Genomic DNA, 24,586 nt, shown 5'->3' with positions numbered 1-24,586 from the left:
TGTCATGATAAGACACAGCTCCCTGATGTAATGGAGTGTACCCATGTCTCTTTCATCTCTGACACAGAGTCCCATAAATGAGGGCATCTAACAAGGGAAAGGAAGTGAAGGAGCTGCACTGTACCAAATCCAATCACAGCGGGGCCCACTGGGATTTGCCAGGGATAGAACAGAATTCTTGGGCTTCTGGGAATTCTTCACCAGAGAAAGGTGGGCAGAGGGTTCCTCCAGCCAACAGTGATCATCTTAAAGGAAAATCTTGTTTCCTCAAGTCCGCAGGTATGTGTACCTAGATGCCTTCTGTGGGTAGACATGCTCCTTCCATCCCCTGGGTTCTGGTTCACTTTGTCCAGACCTGCTCCAACTCTCCCTCCTACAGCTGTGAACCCCACTGCGGCTGAAAGCAACCCACAGACATTGGACTCCTGGGACCTGACACGACCAAAGCCCCCCCTCTTCCTGAAGGTGGCATCAAAGCGTCTAGCTGAGACAAAGGTGTCATTGAATGCTGGCCTGGTCACCAAAGTTTGCAAAGTGCAGGGAAGGCCTTTGATAGATACTTCCCACACATTCTTGACCTAAGAGATGCCTAGTGACCAGTGCTTGAACTCTCGCCATCTGGGTAACCTCTGTAGGGCTACATACTGTATTACTGAGATTAGTCTTTCAAAGCTACACTAGAATAGTAACACTAAAACTAGTCCATGCACAACTCTTCACCAGCATGGCCAGCATGGCTCTGGGAGAGGGTACAAAGTCCAGGGTTGTTAGAAACAAAGGTGATAGAAGTTGTGTAGACAACTTGGGGACAGGTTACACCTAGATTCATGGCACAGGTTGAAGTGAGCCTTGAAGTTAAGTATAGGTAATTAGGGCATGTAGGGAAGATTGCAATAGCAACCCCTGATAGAGAAATTTGTCCACAATAGGGCCCAGAGATAGAGGTGGCTACACGCTTATCCCCTGTCCAGCAAAGGGCACCCTGAGGAAGCCCGTGAGGATAGCCTCAATATACATCATTGTATTTCACTGTCTGGAGACTGGCTGGCCTGGAGCTGTGTAGACCAGGCTGGTCTTGAACTCACTCAGAGATCTGCCTGCCTCTGCCTCCTGAGTGCTGATTAAAGGCATGAGCACAGCCAGCCTAAGCCTAACTGTATTTCTGCTATAGGAATAACTAGACTTCCTGCCCACTGAGAAGGGAAGAATGTGCTAAGACCTATCTCTCACCGAGAAGGGAAGAATGTGCTAAGACCTATCTCTCACCAGGTACCTTTTCTTTAAAAGTGATGATGTGTCAGATGGTGGTGGCCCATGCCCTTAATCCTAGCACTTGAAACAAACAGGTGGATCTCTGAGTTTGTGGCCAGCCTGGTCTACAGAGTGAATTCTAGGACAGCCAGGACTACACAGAGAAACAGTCTAGGGTGGGGTGGTGATAACATGTATCCAACCTTTAAGAAATTTGGAACACACAAGATTTGTACAGATAAACTCTTTTAATTAATCCCAATAAAACTAGAATATATTAGCATATATATGCATATTCACCCCATCTCACAGGTGAGAAAAGTGAGGCACAGAGGTAAGGTCTACACCTGACCAGGGAGGAGACAAAAGCACGATGGAGGCGAAGGCTGCTCTCTCAAAGACTGTGCTATTACCACTGTGCACTCTGTCTCTCATGCTCTCACCTTAGCTCTACCAGCCTGGGCAGGACGGCAAGAACTTGTGCTCACACCCTCGGGGATAGGCACTAGGCAAATATCTCTATCCTTCAAACTCAGAGGAGCCCAGTAAAAGGAAGTGCTACCCACTGTCCACACTGGGAGGAAGACTAGAGAAGCTAAACATCTGCTAAAGGCAGAGAAAGGGTGGAACTGATCCAAGCCCAGCCTGAGCTCTGCCCACTAGGTATCTCATCATCCAGTGTAGGAGGTCAAAGAGAATGGAGACCAGGAGGGGAGAAGTGAAGAGCTGGGATAAGGAGGCTGGAGCAAGGCTCCCAGGGGCTTTCTCAGGCCTGGGAGCTGCTTCTGGCTTTCTTGGAGTCCACAGAGAACCTCCAGGCCCACCCTTAGGGCTGTCTGGCTGGGGAGAGGGACCAAAGGGGCAGAGCACCCAAAGCTCCCAAGAGACCAGCTGCTCTGCTGCTCCCAGGCACTCTGCCGAGGCCTCAGCCAGGCTGCTGGTGGAAGGCATTGGATGCTACGGGACCACTCATCACTATTCTACGCTTGTGTTTCAGGAGACCTGGGTGAGAGGAGGGGCACTGTCAACAGTGCAATGCCTCCTCATCTTCAGGCTTGGGCCAATAGGGATGAGTCTGGTGGGGATACCTCCTTAGGAGCACATAGCATGCAATCTTACCCTGCCCTGTGGGCAGGTCAGAAGCAATGGAAGGGATACAGGGCCCCCAAAAGCTGAAGACCAGAAGATGACATGAACCAGGATAGAAGCAGTGTCTCTTCCCCCACCACATAGTGATGGCGCCTCAGTACAGGTAGCACCTGTACCTGGATAACTCAGTGGACCTCGCCATATCTACCACCCCAAGCCTAGAGGGCATGCTTGGCAGGACTGAGCAAGTGAGTGTGGCATACAGCTGAGGCTTCACTGGGCCAGGTGCCTGCTACGGTAGAGCATCACTGCCAGGAATGCAGCCAAGAGTGCACTGGTGGCCCCCAGCCACTTAGCCCAGGACACTGAACTGGCACAAGGCTCTTCCTCTTCTGGGGATTGCTGGGTGGCTAGTGGCTCAGGGCTTCCTAACAGATCAACACTGGGACTTTTATCCACCTGGATTCGAAAGGATGAATACTCATTCTCCTCTGGACCATGGTTGGGTTCTGAGCCCAAGGAGGTGCTAGGGCTGATGGCAAGGTCCATAGAGCAGGCTGAGAATGGCTCGTTGTCCACCTGGGACACCAGCACCCCTGGCTTGCTTAACTCTGGCCCAGAGTGCAAGCTCCTGGAACTGATATCTGGTCTGGTCAGGCTGCTTCCAGTGGTGACTACGGTTGCTGGAGCCTCCAGGGTCTCCTGCAAACATAAGAAGAGGGGTTCAGGTGACAGGAGATAACCCAGGGTGTGGCAAGGGCTTGAACTAGTATCCCACAATAGCCGAAATTACCCTCTCTTGGGGATAAGACACAGCTGAGTAGGTGACCAAGATGCTGCAGTACCCCTCCAGGGCAGCCCTCTCCCACTCACGGAACTGCTGTGAGCTCCACTAAGAGGGAGCCCTTGCTGGCATGTGAACCATCTTGTACTACCTGGGCCTGAGAGCCACAGGGCAGGCACAAGATCCTGAGGTTTACAAACTTGGTTCCCTTAGGTAGACAGTTGTATGGTCGTGGGGAAAATGGCTATAGGGGTCACTAGGTTGGAGAAGCTACTACAAGCAGGATGCTTGAGAACACTGTCGAATGAACAGGGCACTAGGACACATGAGCCATCACGTTTAGTCCCCACTACTCCAGCTACAAAATGGTACTGCTGACCTTCACTGGGGCTTCAAGCTCCAAATGAGTTAACAGACATGCCAGTGGGGGAAGTCCCATGCCCCACCCTACTTAGTCCGAGCTTAGGCGGGCTCATGACTCTCATTCCTCTTGGAAAACAAGGTGCAAGGGCTGGGTTTGGCTGCTTCCCATCTGTCCCACCACCTTGAAGAAACAGACCAGGGACAGCACAGGAAGTAAAAGGGTCTGAGGGCAAGGACCAGCTGTCTTGGCAAAGTAGCCTGAGCCACTATTAGGAGGAACAAGGACTCACCTTGGCTTGCTTGTTGTTCCTCTCAGGTGGCATTGTGCTGGCACTTGCTTTGGCCACACTAGCAGTCACTTTGGATGGCACTATGCCAGTATATACTGAGTTGATGGGTAATTTTGATGGCGCTATATTAGTGGGCACAGTAGAGGGCGTTGCAGCAGTGGACTTTGTACTGATGGGCAACTTGGAAGACATGGTATTTACTGGTACTGGTTTGATGGAAGGCACTGAGCTGGTAGTCACAGAATTGGTAGGTACTCCCTCTTTAGTGCTGACACAGGTGGCAGCCTTGGCCTGGTCACCTGCTCCCTTTGCAAAAGCTGATCCAGTAGAAGAGGAGGACAAAGTGGTCTTGGCAGATAGAGCTGATACTGTGACCCCAGGCGAGAGGTTTGTCCTCGGGGCAATACGTGGAAGGGGCTGGAAGGAAACAGTTGGAGACACAGGTCCATAGGTTGCTATGGGAACAGAGTCAACATCTACAGGTGGGGAGAGAAAAGCAGAAACAAACCCAAAGGATGGTTTTAACTTAAGGGCTAGAGAAGGGTCCCCATGTCCTTGATCACATGGTCCCTTCCACATCTTGCCTCCCAATCTCCTCCCATGGAAAAGACTCTTGCCCCTCAGCCCTTAACTTGTAACCCTAGTCTGTCCTATCATCAAAGTAAAATGGGCTCTACCTTCATCCACACCTAAGAGCTTAAACCTTGGTATAAATTATTCCTTTTCCATCGACCCTAAGCACTTGCCTCTTCTCTCACTTCAGCCCCTTCTACCTTGTCCTGGGGCATGAGCGTGGATGTCCTGAGACATTCCTCTTACTACTGTCCCTCACTACCTTCTAGCAGGAGCAATCCTGAATCAGGGCAAGCAGTGGCAGGATGGCTCAATAGAACCGCTAACACCAGTCAACTGACCCACAGGCATATGTCCCCAAGGATAGGGACCTAGTAGTCCCAGAAAGGGAGCTTGATTTGGGGAAACAGAAGTAGCAGGAAGTTACAGTGCATAGAGCTGATGACGACAGACTCTTCCCAGAACTCTGAGGATACATTTGCCATCACTGACAAAGGTCAGAAGTGATGTCCGACATCTCTCCCTAAACCTGACAGAAAATCTCCCGGAGCCCGTGCTTACAGACATACTTCAACCAAGTGCCATTTGTGAAAGCAGTTGGGGGCACTGGGACAATTTCCTCTAAACTTTAACTGTTCACATGGCAATCCTAGGGCACTGAGGGCTCACCTGGCACCAGTAACAAACAGAGCAAACAGAACTCAATTTGGGAAGTAGAGGTGAGCCGCTCTAGCCTGGAAGTCGGGGTGGACAAACTCTAGTCCTGAGGGTGAAACCAGGTTCTGAACCCTGGCTGACTTATCTGGGGTTGAACCACTTTAGTGATTTTTCTGGTGTCTTGGTTACTTTTCTACTGCTGTGACCAAGACAACTTATATAAGAAATCACTTAATTTGGGGCTCATCGTTCCAGAGGGTTAGAGTCCATGACCGTCATAGTAGGGAGCATGGCAGCAAGGAGGCAGGCACTGGAGCAGTAGCTGAGACCTTCCATCTTACCCACAAGCATGAGGCGGGGATGGGCTTGGAAGGGGGTGGGGGGGGGAGAGAGAGAGAGAGAGAGAGAGAGAGAGAGAGAGAGAGAGAGAGAGCGAGCGCAAAGGCACACTATCTGGGAATGTCATGAGCTTTTGAAACCTCCAAGCCCACCTCTTTGACAAGACTACACCCCATAGTCCTTTCTAAACAGCTCCACCAACTGGGAACCAAGTATCCAGATGTAGAAGCCTATGGGAGCCACTTCATTCAAACCACAGCTGGGAACCAGACATCCCCTTGTGAAGAGCTCCCTCATTAGCTACCCATAAGGTGTCCTTCCCGTCTTCAGGTCCTGGGCAATCACTACCTTCTACCTGAGTGCAGAAATAGCCCTAGCTCTCTCCCACATGCAGCAAGGTACAAAAACTATACACCCACAGGGCAAAAATCACACTCTCCAATGTGATTTGACCAGAATCTAGTAAAAAAAAAAATCTCAGAATCTGGGCTGGCCTTATCATTTGTTTTGACCACAGAACAGAGCAGGAGTAATAAGACCTCTTGCCTTATTACTGAGCCTAAGCTCAGAGCTCTGCCTCTCTTTTATTTATCCAGAGCCTTACCCAGATGCTGTGAGTTGGGTTTTTGTGCTAGAGGAAGAGAGAATGAGGAAGTACCAGCCAATGGATGTAGTAGAACATTATGTATATGTCAGGGAACACCCGACACAAAATCAGCAAGATCAGAAGACCTACCCAGCTGAGCCATGTGCTAATGAATGACTGCATTTTAAGCTGCTGCTGCTGCTGCTACTACTACACACACAGGTATGCACACAGCACACACACACACACACACACACACACACACACACACACACACACACACACACACACTTTTATTTCTACCCTGCCTCCTATCTAAGGAAGGCCAAGTGGTAACTGTAACCCTAACCTTCATGTGAGCGGTCCAGGAGACCCTCTCATACCACACTCTATACATACTTGCTGTGGAGGGGCCCCCCAGTTCGGGTTCTTGCTCGGGATGCTCTCTGGAGGGCTGAGGGCTGAGGGCCGGTGGGTTAGGTGAGGATATCAAAGAGTCACCCGACATCCTTGGAATGGCCCCAAAGTTGGCCTGTGGGGGTTCCTCCGAATTCTGAAATAGAGGAAATAACATAAAGCCATTGCTTCTCCTGGGGCTGAAAAAGGGCAGCATATATTTATGGGGCTCAAGAGCACAAGCTCCTCGGAACCTTTGCTTGGCTTCAGGCTACAGGAAGCCTTCACATATGAGGCTGAAGCTCATCGATTATACTTGCCTAATGTAAGTCTCCATCCCTAGTACCTATTTGGTTTTTTTTTTTTTAAGATTTATTTATTTATTATATATAAGTACACTGTAGCTGTCTTCAGACACACCAGAAGAGGGCATCAGATCTCATTACAGATGGTTGTGAGCCACCATGTGGTTGCTGGGATTTGAACTCAGGACCTCTGGAAGAGCAGTCAGTGCTCTTAACCTCTGAGCCATCTCTCCAGCCCTTTTTTTTTTTTAAGATTAATTTATTTATTTCATATAAGTACACTGTAGCTGTCTTCAGACACACCAGAGGGCATCAGATCTTACTACAGATGGTTGTGAGCCACCATGTGGTTGCTGGGATTTGAACTCAGGACCTTTGGAAGAGCAGTCAGCGCTCTTAACCACTGAGCCATCTCTCCAGCCCACCTATTTGGTTTTTTTTTTTTAAAAGATTTGTTTATTTATTATATATAAGTACACTGTAGCTGTCTTCAGACACACCAGAAGAGGGCATCAGACCTCATTACAGATGGTTGTGAGCCACCATGTGGTTGCTGGGATTTGAACTCAGAACCTCTGGAAGAACAGTCAGTGCTCTTAACCGCTGAGCCATCTCTCCAGCCCCACCTATTTGGTTTTGTTGTTGCTGTTTTTGTTTTGTTTTGAGATAGGACCTTACGTATCTCACCCTAGCCTTGAACTTACTAAGGATGACTATGAACTTCTGACTCGCCTGCCTCTCTCTCCTGAGTGGCAGGCGTATAGGTGTGTGTCATCATGCCCAATTTATATGGAGCTGGAGACTGACCTCAGGCACGTGTGTATGCCAGACAAGCACCCCAGCAACTGAAAGCTCTATTCCCAGCCTCCCAGGACAACTGTGTTTTCTAAAGATTTATTTATTTATTATATATGAGTACACTGTAGCTGTCTTCAGACACACCAGAAGAGGGCATTGAAACCCATTACAGACGGTTGTGAGCCACCATGTGGTTGCTGGGAATTGAACTTAGGACTTCTGGAAGAGCAGTCAGTGCTCTTAACCACTGAGCCATCTCTCCAGCCCAGTCCCCAGGATGACTTCAAGTGCATTAAAAAAACAAAACAAAACAAAAAACCAGGCACTGCTGAAGTTCCCTACCCATGTGTCTGTAACCACTGTCCTTTCTTCAGCAGTCTGCACAGACCCTATGGCTTCAGACCCATAGTCTAGGTCTAGGGTTTCTTCTATACCCCATTGTTAACTCACTTCATCCCGGTGGAACTAGTTATCTTCCCCTGATACCTGATTTTACTGTTGATAATTAGCTCTGTCACTACCCACCCTTCTTGAGCCCTCATATCACCTCTCTCACATACAAATCTGGTTACCCTCTAGTCTTTTTTACCCAGCTCAACATATCACATGACCATTGCAAAGACCTCAACAGCACACTAAGGGGCCACAGGTCTAGCCAGCAGTTAGGTAGCTAGTTAGGGAACCCCAGCATTCTTAGCAGAAATGAGGCATGATTTTCAGGAGGTAGAAAGGGGCTCTGGAAGGCTGGGTGGGCAGAAGTGAGCAGACAGGCACACAAAAGCAGGCAGCTTAAAACAGATTATGAGGACTTACCTCTACTGGGGACTTTGGTGGCTGGGTGTCCTGGACAGGCTTAGGGTAACCTGGTTTATCTTGGAAGCCACTGTCAGGGATGGTGTGGCCTGCTGCAAATGCAGAAGGTTCGGAAACCGTGGTAGGAATTCTTGGTGACTGCAATGGGTCTAGGGAGTGGAGTGAGGCCCCTAAGGTACAAAGACAGAGTGATCTCCAGAAAGAATCAGAGGTAACTTGGTAATAGAAGAAGCCTGGATGCTTTGGGGCATCTAGTCTCCCTTCAGTAACTCCATGACCCAATGTGGGATGGATTTATTAGACATGATAACCATCACTGGGGAGGGAACAGGAGGGAAAGAAGAACTGGGGAAGACAGGAAAGGGTGCAAGGAAAATGAGTGAGGAGGGGCACAGCCTTTCACAGCCAGACTTTTCAGTGCTCACTCTCTGCTGTCCCAAGACCTTTTCCTCACAGCTGTCATCCCCAAATGACCCCTGCCATGGCCATCTCTGACTCTACCATAGCCATTTCTTTCTTGAGAGAGCACCGTAGCTTCCACAAACAAAAAGACCAACATGGAAAGAAGGGAAGAAAAGAGAAACAAAAGCAAACATGATGTGTTCAAGATTGGCTTGGTTTTTCTTCCCGGATCTTCTCTTCAGGCCCAAACACTAAACTCCCTCTGGTCACATGACTTGGCAGTGACATTGAGAGGAACCAGACGTTCGGCCGTTATCATTAGAAACCAGGATATTCTCAGAGAAACCTTGGGGCAGGGAAGAGAAATGGCGAGTAGGGCAAAGTGACTGGGTGTAGACTCTGTACTCTACACTCTGTGCAGGTGGAAACAGAAGGAATGGAAACAGGTAGGGAGACAAACACCAGAGCCACAAACACGATGGCAGGTGCCTTGTGCTGGGCATAGGGAAGATGTGGAACTCCAGCTAAGTGCAGCCACACATGAGGGATGTGGCCACTCACCCCAGTGTGACAGACTCAAAACTTAAGGAATAGGGCCAAAGGGACATATAGCTAGTGAGTGACTCAGCTGGATCTAAACCCAAGCATATCCTATAATGGAGAGTGATGAAGACAGAAAGGCAGGAGGTCCAAGGGTAAAGGAAGAGGGAGATTGCAGGCCAGAGGGAGAGGCAGTGGCCCAGGAAGAAGGCTAGGGTAGGATGCTCACCAGGAGGCAGGTAGCTCTGATAAACTCGAGTCACTTGCTCAGCCAGCCCAGGCAGCTCACAGATCCTCAGTGCCCGGATGAAGACCTCTACCCAGCCAGGCCGACGCTGGAGCGTATTGAAGAGTTCCCAGAGTGTGCCCTGGTTTCCTAGTTGCTTGTAGGAAGCCCGTAATCGATCCTGAAAGACAGCACAGCCACTCAGGCCAAGTGGCCTAGCCTTTTCTCTACTCAGAAGAGAGCTACTACAAAAGGGACACAAAGAAAGCCACAGGAGGAAGGCAGCTGTCTGACACTGGGTGAGAGGCAGGACAAGGCCACAATGGTAGCCCAAGTATGGTGTGAGGGCAATGAACAACAATAAAGGGAGGTGTGGGAAAGGCTATGGCACGTCAATGTTAGCGGGCATTGTCCCATTAAATGCTATGACCATCCCTACTGTACAGATGAAGAGACAGGATGAGCAGAAGCAAAGCAGCATTGGGGAGGGAGCAAAGCTTGAATCCCACAGCCCTTAAAGCAAGGAGAAGGGTCTGAATGAGTTGAGAAGGGGCCCAGCAACAGTGCTATGAAAGGGGCAAGAAAGGGAAGCAAGGCAGGTGAGCACACTGGGGAAGAACACACTGGGGAAGTTCTAGAAGTATGACAGCAGCTGTAGTATTGCTTAAATTCACTGGATTCCCACTTGAAAATGATCAATCAGCTTGTCATCCCAACACCAGGGAGGCTGACTTCCCTGACTTCCAGGGAGGAGGATTACAAGTTTGAGACCAGACTGTGGTACATAATAAGACGTTTGAAGAAGGAGGGAGAGAGAGGAAGGTAAGGGAGGGCAGGGGAGGAAGAAGAAGAAGAGAAAGAGGAAGACTTGGAAGAAGATAGAGAGGAAGACCAGGAGAGGAAGAGAAAAACAAGTGATAACCCACAGGAAATGTTTATTACAAACTAAATGCCTGGGTGTCTTGAAGAATGTCCAACACAGGGTGAGGCCAGCACACTCTCCTAACTGCCCAGCCCTGAACTGTAACAGCATTTGTACCAGAGACAACATAAGAAAGCATAGTAGTCCTGAGACACCTAGAACAGGAGACCCCAAGAGCACACACAGAGGCAGCTCTGGGAGCACAGGAACCCAGAGGACCAAAACATAAACCCAGTTTTGTCACTTCACTGGCTTGAGTGCAGGCAGGCCTGCAGCACGTCTTAGTGTGCAAGACTCTGATGGCTCCAAGTCCTCAGATCTGACTCCATGCCAGGGTCCTGTGAGAGAATGAATCAAAACCAAGCAGGACTAGGACCCCAGAACAAGCAAAGAGAAAGTTCTGGAAAATATGGAGTCAGAGCCAGGAAACCTGCTGATCTTCGGGCCATGTTCTTGTGTGCAACATAAAAGGAAAGAAATTCAGCAAGGTCAGAAAAGCCAGCTTGACATATGCTTGACCTAAAAGTCAGTCAAGCAAGGCAGACAGCAGCCTCAGAGGACAGGAAGGAGGACCTGGCCCTGACTTGGGAGAAGGACCAGGACAGGCTGAAACTTGGGACTGTACAACCCTATAGCCAGTACACTGGCCAGCTGTGGCTTCCCTCGCTCACCTGGTCACTGGTTGTGAGGCAGGACAGGTAAGGCAGGATCTCCAGAACATCAACACAGCAAAACTTGCTGTGGTTGTAGCGGATATACTTATAGGTCTTTTCCTCAGCAAATGTCATGGCTGCTCAGCTTCTGGAGGGACTCCAACCCTGGGTGGGTGGGATGGACTGAGAGAGATGGACTGGAAGAAAGATGGACAGGAGAACAAATTGGCGGTACGCCTGGAGGAAAAGGAAGACAGTTCTTTCTCGGCTTCTAGAATCTTCGCTGTTTTCTTTAGCTTTTACTTCTTTCTCCTTTTAAAAGATTTCTTATTAATTTTTAAAATTATGTATATGAGCATGGATATGTGCATGGGTGAAGGTGCCTGTGGAGGCCAGAAGGGGGCACTGGAACCCCTGGAGCTGGAGTAACAGGCAGTTGTAAGTTGCCAGATGTGGATGCTGGGATCAGAACTCTGGTCCTCTGGAACAGCAGCACACTCTTTTTTTTTTTTTTTTTTGGTTTTTTTTTTTTTTTTTTTTTCAGAGCTGGGGACCGAACCCAGGGCCTTGTGCTTCCTAGGTAAGCGCTCTGCCACTGAGCTAAATCCCCAGCCCCAGCAGCACACTCTTAACTGCTGACCCAATCCTAGTCTTTCAGTTCTTTAAACAACCTGTATTGTTACTGATTGTATCCAGAAGCTCTCAAGTTTTCCTTAAAAGTGAACTAATGAGCAGAGAGCTAGCAATCTAGAACCCACTTCTGCTTGTTGGGTTTAATCATTGTTACAAAGGGTCTGTGGGTGTCTCCAACACAGAAGTACCACTTGTATCCTTAGCTGCTAAGGATGTGAAAGGTACTGGATCCCCTCCTACCTCTAAGGTAGGATAGTACAAGAGTCACCTACAAATGTTGCTTCTTTGGGGTATACTGAAAACAAACAAACAAGAGCTGTCCATATGATAATAGTAGAATAATTCTACTGTGAAGAGGGAGAAAACACTTGCCATTAGGGAGCTTGCCAGCTACTAGAAGAGTAAAGAACTCTCAGATCAGGTTGTTTCTGGATGATGATGTCAGCCCACCACTAATGTTTGCCATATATACATAATATGCTCTCATAGAAGAAAACTGAGTTCCACCACACTGAAGTCATTTTATGCCACAGGGTAAATTACTAGCCTTTTCCACACAATGGTTTGGGGAGCGGCTGGAGGGCTGGTTTAATGGTTAATGGAAAAGGGCACTGGTGAAGAGGTGGGGTAGAGCAGTGGTCCTCAGCCTTCCTATTGCTGAGACCCTTTAATACAGTTCCTCATGTTGTGGTGACCCCCAACCATACAATTATTTTGTTGCTACTTCATAAGTGCAATTTTGCTGCTGTTATGAACCAGAATGTAAAGTTTCTGACGGTCTTAAGTGACCCCTGTGAAAGGATTGTTTGACCCCCAGTGGGATCACAAGAACTACTCCTTTAGATGGGTTTAGTGGAAAAGAACACTTATTTGCTGCTTTTCCAGGGGACCCAAGTTTGGTTCCCAGCACCCACGGCTAGTGGCTTGAAACTACCTGTAATTCCAGCTCCAGGGGATCGACACCCTCTTGTAGCCTGAACACACTTGGTATATATTCACACAGACATGCACATAAATTAAAATTTTTTAATGATTTAGAGAGCTTATACAACATAGTAGTTCAGAAATATAAGCTTAAATATTTTTTAAAAAAAGATTTCTTTCAAATTATTTATGTGTACAGGTGTTTTGCCTGCCTGTATGTTTACACACCACTTGTGAGCTTGGTGCCCATGGAGGCCGGAAGGTGGCATCGGATGCTGTGGAACGAGAGTTAAGACAGTTGTAAGTTGCCATGTAGATGCTAGGAATCAAACCCAGGTCCTGTGGAAAAGCAGTCAGTACTCTTGCCACTGACCCATCTCTCCAGGCCCAAGGTTTATTATCTATTTTTATGTACTCAAATGTTTTGCCTACATGTATGTCTGTGCACAGAGGCCAGCAGAGGGCACTCACAGATGGTTGTGAGCTGTCCCGTGGGTACTGGAACTCACACTTGGGTCCTCTGGAAAAGCAAGCCGTGCTCCTTCCCACTAAGCCTTCTTTCCAGATCCTCTAAGCCTAAATTTTTTAAAAATATGCCACTTCCATATTTTTACTCACTTATTATTGTATGTATATGATGGGTGTGTGAATGTGTGCACACACATGTCACAGCACACACATGAAATCGGAGGACGACTTTTGTGATTTGGTTCTCTCCTTCCACCATGGGTTCCAGGGATGGAACTCGGTCATAAGGCTCGCACTTTCACCCACTGAGCCATCCCACCATTTAAACACAGCAAAGTGCCTTAAAAGCAAGCATTACGTATGAAGCACCACCATCTGCACTCACGTGTTTTGCTCACTTGTCTCTCAGTTGTTCTCCACATCAGCGAGAAGAAAGACAAGATATGCCACATCCAATTTATCTACTATTGGTGTGGTACAGGTACCAGATCCATTAGTGCATAATCAGATGACAAGTCCAGAGAGTAATTCTGATTATGAAGAAAGTAAAAGGAGACAATGGGACAGAATCCAGGAGGAAATTCCTTGCTTAAACGGAGGTGATCAAGGAAAGGCCCCTGATTGGTAACGCCTGACTGAATGATTTTCCACTGTGAAAAGACTGGCATCTTGGGCAGATGGCAAAGCAGATGCCCAAGTCCTAAGACCTGATGGCATTTGGAATGAAGAGAAACTAAGTGAGTGAAGTGGTTTAAAGCTGAGGGGTGGGACAAAGGTCAAGGTCAAAGAGGCCACTAGCACATAAGGTGTTGTGGGAAGGAATTTGGGTTTTACTTGGTGTGGAACAGGGAAATCACTGACGAGCCAGGGCTCCGATTTGCACTGCAGAACTCTCTGGAGGTTCTAAAGTCTTCAGGAAGCCCAGGATGAAAAAGGGTGACAAGTCCCAGCCAACTGAGAGGAGGATGGTGGGTGGGTGTGGCCAGGATGGCAACAGAGGTGGGGATGAGCAGCTACATTCCTGGTGCTCTTCGGACATGGGAGGTGGGTGGGGATCAAACATTGCTTCTTCTTGGGAGGTGGGGCAAGGAAGGTGCCATTTACAACACTAGGGAAGGCAGTGAGAAGCCATGGAAAGAGCTCCACTTTGACAAGTTTAACAAGTTGTTGGGTTCCAAGAGTATTGTTCAGGAGAGAAGAAGGAAGGGGAGTATAGGCCTCTGGGAAACAGTGCAGAGAATATCTACGGTTGCTGCAGGTGCAGGCCCCTGCCACACAGATTAGGTACCGGTTCTGCCTAGTGACCTCAGCCCATGTTAACTCTAGCACAGCTAACTAACAAATGCTACATGCTTATGAAGAGCTACGGATAGAAGGTCAGGAGATAAAGGGAGATAAGATTGAGGTCTGTTGGGCCTTCAGGGGATGAAAAATGATACCTCTGTAGAGGCCAGCCAAGTGAAACCCTTCCTCCTCCTTTCCCAGGTCACCTAGAAAAATATGACGAGGGAGTCAAATTAGTGATTTTCTGCAGTCCAACCACAATACTGAATGCAGATTAGGGGTGGGGAGTGGCATGTAACCCCACCAGAAGCAGAGGAAGCTCACATTTATTCATTTCTTGAGGGTTTTCTGTTAACAGAAGCAGCCTGGGGTTCTTGTACTTAAATCCTTTGACACAATCACAAGAGAGGAAGTGATACCAAGCTACACGGCTGACCTGCAGTGTGGAATTTGTACCCCCCGACTTGTTGCCACGGACTAATAGCATAGAGGTCCCTGCAGCAGAAAAGCCACAAAACCCATCTTTATGCCAAGGTCATTGCCTGGGGATGAGACTAAAGTTTGAGAAGATGCAGCATTTAGGCTTTTTGAAGACATAAAAGTCTCTCAGACACAGCTGGAATTAATGCTGCCCTCACTGACATTCACCTGAGTTCTGAGATCGAGGCTGAATGCCCTTCAAGTTTTTGAAGCTTCGCAGTATCCAAAGAACATTTTTTTTTTTTTTGCTTTCTCTTGTTTTCATCCTTTTCCTCAAACTTCTTTCTTATATCAGAGAAAGGGAGATGGCAGGGGCGTCCTGGATACAGCAAAACTTCCGACCTGACTTCCACAGAGCTTCTGATCCGGTCACGGAAATAAATATCCACACTCCCGAGAGACAAGTCTCCTGGCCTCAGGCTAGATTCCTGGCGGGACTCAGGTCTCCAAGTGCAGAGAGGCTGTTTTGAACAGATGTCACTGCCTACAACTGTCCAGATCCAGGATCAGGCCGTAGCCCGGACTGGCAGGCCTACCCCCTGGCGCGGCTGCCACAGGTCGTTGCTTGCGGCCAGGCCTCGCTCGAGTCACCAGGGCCTGGGAGAGGCAGGGGGCACTCCGAGGTTCTTTCTGTCCAGCCTGGGCAAACGCTCTGCACCACCTACCTGCTTGCTAAAGGTGCTGGATGCGGTTCAAGGAACTGCCGGGGTCGCGAATCCGTATGGGGCAGACCGCATTCTCCCCTAATCCGGTTCAGGATCTTCTCTGGCACCGAGCGCCCAGGCCCGGGGCGCTCCTGCGAAATCCTAGGAGCACTCGGCTCTGACCAAGGTCCCCTCCCTGAACAACCTCAGTGAGCACAGAGCACTGAGGACCCACACCCAGGCTGCGAACTTACCAAGAAGAAACCAGACTAGGAAACAGGTTGACCGCGTTCGACTGTGCAGAGCCCTCCCAGATGAAGGGGCGGAGTGGGGCGGGGCCAGCCACGCGGCCATTGGTCAGGCGTGGGGAGGGAGGGAGGGGTGGGGCCGGAAGCGCGGCCATTGGCCTAACTGAGTCCCGCTGCGATGGGGTCGGAAGTATGGCTGTTGCCTGGCTGGGAAGGCCTGGGTGGAGCTGAGCCAGGTCGGTCTCTGGGCCATTGGATGAGTCCCGAGGTTCCAGAGCGCTCGTCTAGAGGTTAGCGCCCTGCAGGCCTTGCTCTGGGGCTCTTCTGATTTCCTGCAGGTGCATAAAGGAGATTGTTTCTTCCTGCTTGATCTAGAACACTTTCCAGGGAAGTCCAGAAGCCAAGAAAACTAATGTTCTTAAATTCCGTCCCATGTTCTTCAAGCAAAGCAGCTCTGATAGCCAAATACTGAAGGAGAGAGAGTCTTCGTGTGATCCACTCTTATGTCTCCAGTACTCCGTAAACAAGGGATGTCACGCAAAATGTCACAGGGGTGTGGGTGCCTAACCAGGTGACACCAGCTGGGCTGATAGGAACAGGATGCAACAAAAAGACTGCACCTATCTGGGGATATGCACCAAGTTATAACCGCTTATAACTCCAGCACTAGGGTAACCCGACACCTCTGACCTCCACTGCCCACCAGAGATAAACAAAGGAATGCATGCTTTTTACTTCCAGTCAATTGTTTCAACAAGAAGTAAAAACTAACGTACTTAAAAAGAAGTATCAGTTACCCTAGCATGCCCAGATGGTAGAAATGTTTTATAACTCAATGTAGGTGGTGAGTACGCAGCTTGAGCATATGTAAAAAAATCTATCAACTGGGGCTGCTGAGATGGCTCAGCAGGTAAGGGCACTTTTTGCCAAGCCAAAGATCTGAGTCTGGTCTCTATAATCTGCATGGTGGAAGGAGAACTAACTCCCCAAAGCATTGGCATTTATCACCCCTCCCCCTATAAATGTAAAACATGAAAAAAGTTGAAAAAAATGCATCAATGACATACTTAATGTTACAATTTCCATGTTAAAGAGAGGCCTAAGGGATTCAGTGGAGATCACTGAGGTTTGAGCTGCCACCAAACAGAATTAGTTGTGTGACAAAGATGCCGGAACTCTTTGAATGCGATTAGATTTTATTAGTGTTTGTCTTAGGTTCCTGTTACTATGAAGAGACATTATTAGCATGGCAACTCTTAGAAAACATTTAATTGGGCTGGAGAGATGGCTCAATGGTTAGGAGCACTGGCTGCTCTTGCAGAGGTCCTGAGTTCAAATCTCAGCAACCACATGGTGGCTCACAACCATCTGTAATAAGATCCGATGCCTTCTTCTGGTGTGTCTGAAGACAGCTACAGTGTACTTATATGTAATTAAAAAAAAAAAAGAAGACATTTAATTGGAGTTTGCTTACAGTTCAGAGGGCTAGTTCATTATGGGCATGGCAGGAAGCATGGTGGAGTAGACTCCACGCAGGCAGACATGGTGCTGTAGAGGGGCTGAGAGCTCTACCTCTGCATCCTCAGGAAGCAGGAAGGAAGAGCGAGCCACTGAGCCTAGGTTGAGCTTCTGAAACCTCAAAATCCACTCCGGGTGACACATTTTCTCCAACAAGGCCACACTCACTCCAATAAGGCCACATCTCCTAATAATACTCTCCCTATGAGCCGTGGGGGCCTTTTTCATTCAGACCACACTGTTCGTTTTGGTAGTTATGCAAATAGTTCACAACCTTCAGCATATGCAAATCACACATAAGTTTCATCCCTGGGACAGACATGGCAGAAGAACTCCCCAGAGCTGTCGTCTGATCTCCACAACTGCCTGTCCCTACAAAACAAATTTGTAAATGTAAACGATTCTAAAGTGAATTTTAGTAACAGTCTTGTTTCGAACAACAAGGGCCTTTCTTTGCAATTCTTGCAAAGAGGGCACCAGGCCTGTGAGGACCAGCTTCTAAATGTAGTTATACATAGCCCTGTCCTTGCTGGACTCTGAAGGGCATTGTAACAATCCAGCTTCCTGGCTGCATGGTTCCCAATCACCTGTCAGTGCTTTTAAAATCTAGACAAGGGACATTGTCATGCCTCCAGCATTCTGAGCCTCATTGGCCACATTTCAAATGTGGAATCCATCCGGGTACTAGCCATTGAGCTATGGAACATTTCCATCTTAGAAATGTAGTGAGAATTCTGGAGTTTTGTTTCTTTTCTTTTTTTTTTTTTACACAGAAATATCGTAAGAATGTGCTTTTGCCTTAATCACAGGAATGTGGGGCTGCTTTGGACTGTCTGGAGCAACTGACCATGATTTGCCTCGTGCTTTAGCAGAAGTATGGGTTTGCCAGCTGCAGATAATTTCTAGGATTGTGTGACATTAGGAATTCTGGGAACTTTACAGAGAGCATATCAATGCTAGGGCCCTGAGAGGCAGGGTCAGTCCTTGTTGGTCATTTAGGGAGGTTGGTGGCAGTTTGCTAGTAGCCAGGGTCAAAAGAAGAAACAAAAGGAAAGAAATTAGATTCAGGGAATTTCCTAAATCCTCTCTTCCTTAAGTCCTTGTTTCTCTCCTAGTGTTAGAGGTGAAACCAGGGGGATAAAGGGTTGGGGAGGGGGAAGAACCCACAAAGTCACAAAGACCAGCTACATATAAAGTTCCACTGGATAGCGCTGGTCTACAGATTAACTTCAAAAATGTTAGGGTCATGTGATACAGCCTATGACTCCAGCACTTAGGCAGTGGAGGTTCAAGCAAGAGCATCCAAAGTTTGAAGTCAAGCTGGCTACCTAGCAAGACCCTATCTCAAAAAGGAAAGGAAAAAGAAAAGAAAAGTGGCAAGGTCATGAAAGTCATGGAAAGATCAGAAAACTATTCCAGAGTAAAGGAGACCACAGCGACATCACAATTGAATGCACAGTGGGATCCAATGTGGCTCTGGAAGTACATAGGAAAAGGACACCAGTGGGGCAAAGGTGAGATCTGAAGTAAGCTTTGGACGGTGGTGGCTCTGTCATGTTACTGTTCTGTTTGGACTGATACACTGCAGTTGAGTGACAGGCTTGTGTTACTTGGAAACTGGGTCCTGAGTCTGAAATTTTCCCCAAATTATAAAGTAAGACAAAATGAATAGTTTTTGGACTCTGGTTATGGTATTACTTTTTTTATTGCTTGTTATATCCCCCAGCTTCATGGCCACAATTAATTGTTGTCTTTGTTGTTGTTGTTGTTGTTGTTCATGTGTTTGAGACACAGCGACTAGATCTATGTAGCCCACGATGTTCTAGAACTCAGTGCATAAACCAGGTTGGCCTGGAACTCACAGAGATCCACCTGCCTCTGTCTCTCAAGTCCACTACCAGGCCCAACTCTATTAGTGCAAGGACAGATCTAAGCTCCAAGTTTCTCTCTATAGTGGCCTTAGAATGTCCCGTCTCTGGTAAAGCTCACCCAAGGTCAGAGCATGTCTTCAGATCAGAGCTCTGAGAAGACTGTACTCACCACAATGGCTCAGCAGCAATCGACTCATGTCCCCAGGGAGCAGTGATGAGGCCTGGAGACAGTGACGGAGGACCTCAAAAAGGGTAACATTTACATTCCTCTGTCCTTCAGGGTGCTATCTTAGACAGAAAAATAAAATTATTCCTGCCTTTACAACTTCATACCAAATCATATTTTCATTTTCTTTTAAAATACAGTGTGGCCCAGTATGAGCTGGGGTGGGGAAGCATGGCCCTTGGCTGCTAACTGAAATTCTAACACGATTCTACAGCTAGATCTAGTCAGTTAAAAGGCACATGGGGAGACATTCCTTATGCCCAGGTTTCCTTCTCCTTAAAAGACAATTCCCACTTCTATAAAGACTACAACTGTATATAAGAAATACTCAAGTTAATAAAAAAAAAATAAAATAAAAAAAAAAAAAGACTACAACTGGATCTTGATTCAAACGTTTTATTCCTGAGAGCAAGTCTGCTTTCATGAGTTCAAAATTCATGATGGGAGCTAAAGCAATGGCTCAGTGGTTAAGAGCACTGACTATTCTTCTAGAAAGTGTAAGTTCAATCCCCAGCATCCACATAGTGGATCATAACTGTTTGTGACTCCAGTATCAGGAGATCAGATGCCCTCTTCTGGCCTCTGTGGGCACCAGGCACACAAGCAGTGTACAAAAATATACATGTAGGTACCTACCTATACTCATAAAATAAAAATAAACAAATCAGTTCTTTTATTCTGTAGGGAGAGAAACTAAACACAATCATATCTTATTTCACAGAGAGTACTAGAGGATCTTAAGCATTAAAATGTTAGATGCCAGCCTTTCAAAACCGAATATTCCCCTCTGGTAGCTTTTCCTTCTTCCTAAAAGCAAGCGATAACCACACTGGGAGAAAAGTTTTGTCTCTTGCCAATTCCCGTTCCCAGTGAACACTGCAGCGTGCAATGGTAGCTCATCTGAGCAGATCTATGCATGTTCCGGACAGGACAAATCTCTGTGTCCAGCCTGTCATCCCTGGGCTCAGCAGTGAGTGTCCCATCCTGCCTGCAGTACCAGATGTTGTTCTCTCTTCCCTTGGCACTCGAAGAGAAGTGACCATGTGCTGTCTTCCTCAGTTCTTCAGGGGGCAGATGCCTTCTGAATCTCAAGCTATAAGTTACTAGATTAAGATTTTGGGCTATTTTCTTGCTTTCAAGGCACTTTACTCTCCAAGGTGGCTGGGAGCCCTGTTATCTGGGCCAACTGTTGCAAGAATGGAACGTCCTGTGATTCTCAGACTTTTAGTTAAAAAAAAAATCAACCCCTGGATCCCGTGGTGCGAAGAGAGAACTGAGCCCTAAGACTTATACTCTGACCTCCACATATGTGCTATAGTAATGTGCACATGGTACACAGGCCTATATGCAGGCAGAACACCCATAGGCATAAAATAAAAATAAACCTGTAAAAATTTTCAAGAAATTAAAGTAACACAAAAAGAAAGGAACTGATAAGTAGGCGATAAAAATAATGCAAAAAGAGTGAGAGTCACAAACATGTGGTAGACAGAACTGAAGTCCGGTCTGTGTGTAGTGACTAAAGGTTATAAAATCCCTTACGGTCAAGATTCGGGGTACTTACTGCTCTTGCAGAAGACTGGGGTTTGGTTCCTGGCACCCAGGGAGCAGCTCACAGCCTTTGGTAACTCTAGTTCCAGGGGATTCGATGCCCATTTTGGACCTCCTCTGGGACCCAGCATGCAAGAGACACCCAGAGAAACATGCAAGCAAACACTCATACATATTTTTAAAAATCTCTTTAAAAAATATATTTTCCTATCATTGTTTCAATGGGTATGGTGAAAGTTGTTCCCTGTTGTCCATCAACAAGATTTCTTTTTTTTTTAAGGTTTATTTATTTACTATGTATATAGCATCCTGCCTGCATGTACACCTGCAGGCCAGAAGATCTTATTACAGATGGTTGTGAGCCACCATGTGGTTGCTGGGATTTGAACTCAGGACCTCTGGAAGAACAGCCAGTGCTCTTAACCTCTGAGCCATCTCTCCAGCCCTCAACAAGATTTCTTATGCAGCTGTACATTTTCAGACCCCGCCTCCTTCAATAGCTAATCGAAAGTCTCTCTTCAAGCTTCAAATGGTTATGCAACCAAAATGTTGGCTCACCTCTTCTGAACCCGATCCTGAGATATGCTCTACACCGGAATGGGGCAAATTGTGTATGAGACTTTCTAATTAACAAAATTAGCTGTTACTCGTACCAACAGCTCCTTTCTTCTGTTTTAATTTTGCCCCGTGTCTTGGATCCTTTTTATTTAACTTTCTGGTATAATCGATGCCATCTAGACTCTGGGATCTAAAACCTCAAGTGATTCTGACCAGTGATGCCAAACCTTGACCACCATGACCACCTCCTTCTATAGAGTGCTCCTGGACCAGCGGTCCCCAGAGGAACCCCAAGCCTCAGGCACCTATCGTAATGTCACCCGTACTTACTGAGAAGTAGCCAGAAAAGCTGTTCCCTATATTCCCTGAAGGGTTTCTGAGGCCTAGTTTCTGCAGGAGAGAATGTTATTCAGGAGGTTAGCTCTTGTAGGGACTGACCAGTTGGCCTCCAATGACAGGACATACAGAACAATGTGAGCCAGTTTAAGGCCCTGACACAGTGTAACATAATGGCAGTGAATGGCCGAGGTCGACTCTGACTCCTAGGACCCCAAATGGATAAGGGACAATGAATGATAGTGGTCCATGCTAACTAGATCAGATTAAAGCCACTCCAAGACTCCCTCCGAAGTGTATGCAGAGTGTGCTGTTACCCTTGTCTCCAGCAAGCTTTCGAACTTTAGGAGTACTTACATTCCTGTGCATATCCTTACACATCTAGTTACAACAGAGTGAATTCTGGGTAAAATGGCTTTCTGAGGAGAGAATGCTCACCCAGGGGAAGGCACGAAGAGGAGTCAACACAGAAGAGTGTGACGGGTCTCACAGCTGCCGGACTAGCCCACTCTTTAGTGAGAGAGTGTCTCATGCTTCCTTGCTTCTAAGTAGTCCTATTATTCATGTACTACTGTCCCACCATCTTAACTCTCGTCTTCAGGATGCACAGGAAACAAGGCTGCTGCTGGGATCCAGCCAAAGGAACCTGAGACCTCTGGACCTTCTTGTAACATTACCTAGTGGTACAGGCAAGCACTCTACCACCAAGACAGGCTCCTAGCTCCTTAGCGGTGCTTTAACTAGTCTTCGTTCTGCCTGTTTCTCTCTCAGGCTCTGTCTCTCTCTGTCTCTCTCTGTCTCTGTCTCTCTGTGTGTGTGTGTGTGTGTGTGTGTGTGTGTGTGTGTGTGTGTGTGTGTAACAGAAATGTCTGATGAAGAACTTCCAAGATAGAGTGCAAGAGCTAGCAGGAGCCTTCCTGTGCTGGCTAGTTTTATGTCAACTTGACACAAGCTAGAGTCATCTGAATGGAGGAACTCTACACTAAGAAAATGCCTCCATAAGATCTGATTGTAAGGCATTTTCTTTCTTTTTTTTTTTTTTTTTGGAGCTGGGGACCGAACTCAGGGCCTTGCGCATGCTAGGCAAGCGCTCTACCACTGAGCTAAATCCCCAACCCCGTAAGGCATTTTCTTAATTAGTGACTGATGGGGGGGAGGCCCAGCCCATTGTGGATGGTGCCACCTAGGATGCTGGTCCTAGGTTTTATAACAAAGCGATCTGCTCAAACGATGAGGAGCGAGCCAGCAAGCGGTGCTCCCCTATGGCCTCATCAGTGGCTGCCTCTAGGCTCCTGCCCTGTTTGAACTTCTGTTCTAACTTCCTTTGATGTTAAACAGTGCCAGGGAAGTGTAAGCCAAATGTACCCTTTCCTCCTCAAGTTGCTTTTGGTCATAGTGCTTCATCACCCTAATACCCTCTTCTAAACACCACAGGCACCAGATATGCTCACGGCATACATGCCGGCAGGCAAAACACTCGGAGACATTTAAAAAAAAAAAACCTAAAAAGAAAAAAAAATAGAAAAAAGGTAGATTAAGATACCTTTTATACTTGGATGTAGTGGCCTATACCTATAATCCCAGCACTTGAGAGTCTGAGGCAGAAAAATCTTTGCATTCAAGGCCAGCTGTCTAATGACATCCCATACTTACAAAAAGAAGATGAAGGAGAGAGTTGTTAAAATCCACAGCCCTCCCCTAACGCATTTAACTTTTCCTTAGGAGAGGTGAACAGGACACCGATAATAGACCAAAGAAATCATTACCACCAAAGTCCAGTGTCGTGAACCAGTGAACTTACTGGTCACTTACAGAGCACAGGTAATGGGTTACTTATGGGTGACCTCAAAACAGCTGCAGCACCACAGAAAGCCAACCCAGCATAATGGGCTCATGGAAGCTGCCTTGTGGATCCCCTTTCAGGCACTCATACACTTCAGTGACACTTGTCACTGGGGGAGGGCAAGAGGGATGGCTGCAATCCCAGGTGAGGGTGTATCCCCCCTCCAGCTCCCCATACCTGCCCATCCTCCAACTAGCTCCATTATTATTAACAGACACCTGGCTACTCCTGTTCTGTTCTGCTCAACTGACTGCAGCGTGAATGGGCAAATATAAGTTCCACTCCAAGATGCCAATCATATTGTGCAAAGAACCTTTCCCTGGTCATGCCTCTCCAGGGTCCTAGCTTCCCATTGTACTGCTAGAACGCACATGCCCTTAGACCCCTTGCTACCTGTTGGTCTAGAGCCCTTCCTCCAGTGTTGGGTGTTCAGTTCAGGAATTACAAGTCCCTGGATACTTCATGCATAAGAAGGTTTGGCTCTTCGAAGCATAACTTACCTTCAGTGAGTCATACCAATCTTCATGTATGTGAATGTATGTGTGTGCACCATGAATGTATGCCACAGCACATGTGTGGAACTCAGAGGATGACCTCAGGTGTCAGCTTCACCTTTGACCTTCTTTGGTGGCAGGGCCTCTCTCTCCTTTCTTGTTTGCTGCTGTATGCTCCAGGCTAGTTGGCTTGCAGGCTTCCAGGGATTCTCCTGTCTCTGTCTCCCATCTGCTTCCCATCTCGCTGTAGGTATGCAGGATCACAGACCCACACTGCCACGCCTGGCTTTTAGATGAGCTCTGGAGATTTGAACTCATGTCTCCCTAGCCCCTAGCACTTGATTTTTATCCAAGTAAATACCTATGTAGTAGCACTCAGATAAAAATCTACCACTCAGGAGGCAGAGGCAGGCAGATCTCTGTGAGTTTGAGGCCAGCCTGGTCTACAGAGCAACTTCCAGGACAATCAGGGCTACACAGAGAAAACCTGTCTCAAAATCTGCCCCCTCAAAAAAAATCTA

At 47.5% G+C, this 24,586-nt stretch overlaps 1 protein-coding gene across 9 annotated transcripts; it reads right to left on the bottom strand.

Annotated features, from left to right (window-relative positions):
- Nucleotides 1–1,480: 1,480 nt before the first annotated feature.
- On the bottom strand, nucleotides 1,481–15,713 carry Mavs (mitochondrial antiviral signaling protein). Of its 9 annotated transcripts, none has more exons than XM_087652166.1 (8): nucleotides 14,945–15,713; nucleotides 14,452–14,502; nucleotides 11,006–11,224; nucleotides 9,416–9,593; nucleotides 8,245–8,414; nucleotides 6,332–6,485; nucleotides 3,778–4,253; nucleotides 1,481–3,042 (listed from the first exon to the last, which is right to left on the bottom strand). In XM_087652166.1, exons 3-8 carry the CDS (start codon nucleotides 11,120–11,122, stop codon nucleotides 2,614–2,616), a joined length of 1,524 nt encoding a protein of 507 aa, XP_087508292.1. In that variant the 5' UTR covers nucleotides 11,123–11,224; nucleotides 14,452–14,502; nucleotides 14,945–15,713; the 3' UTR covers nucleotides 1,481–2,613.
- Between the last annotated feature and the right edge of the window lie 8,873 nt (nucleotides 15,714–24,586).

Source organism: Rattus norvegicus, chromosome 3 (genome assembly GCF_021556685.1).
Source record: "Rattus norvegicus strain SHRSP/BbbUtx chromosome 3, alternate assembly SHRSP_T2T, whole genome shotgun sequence".
NCBI classification, from domain to species: Eukaryota; Metazoa; Chordata; class Mammalia; order Rodentia; family Muridae; genus Rattus; species Rattus norvegicus.
This window is presented reverse-complemented; position numbering and strand designations above follow the sequence as displayed.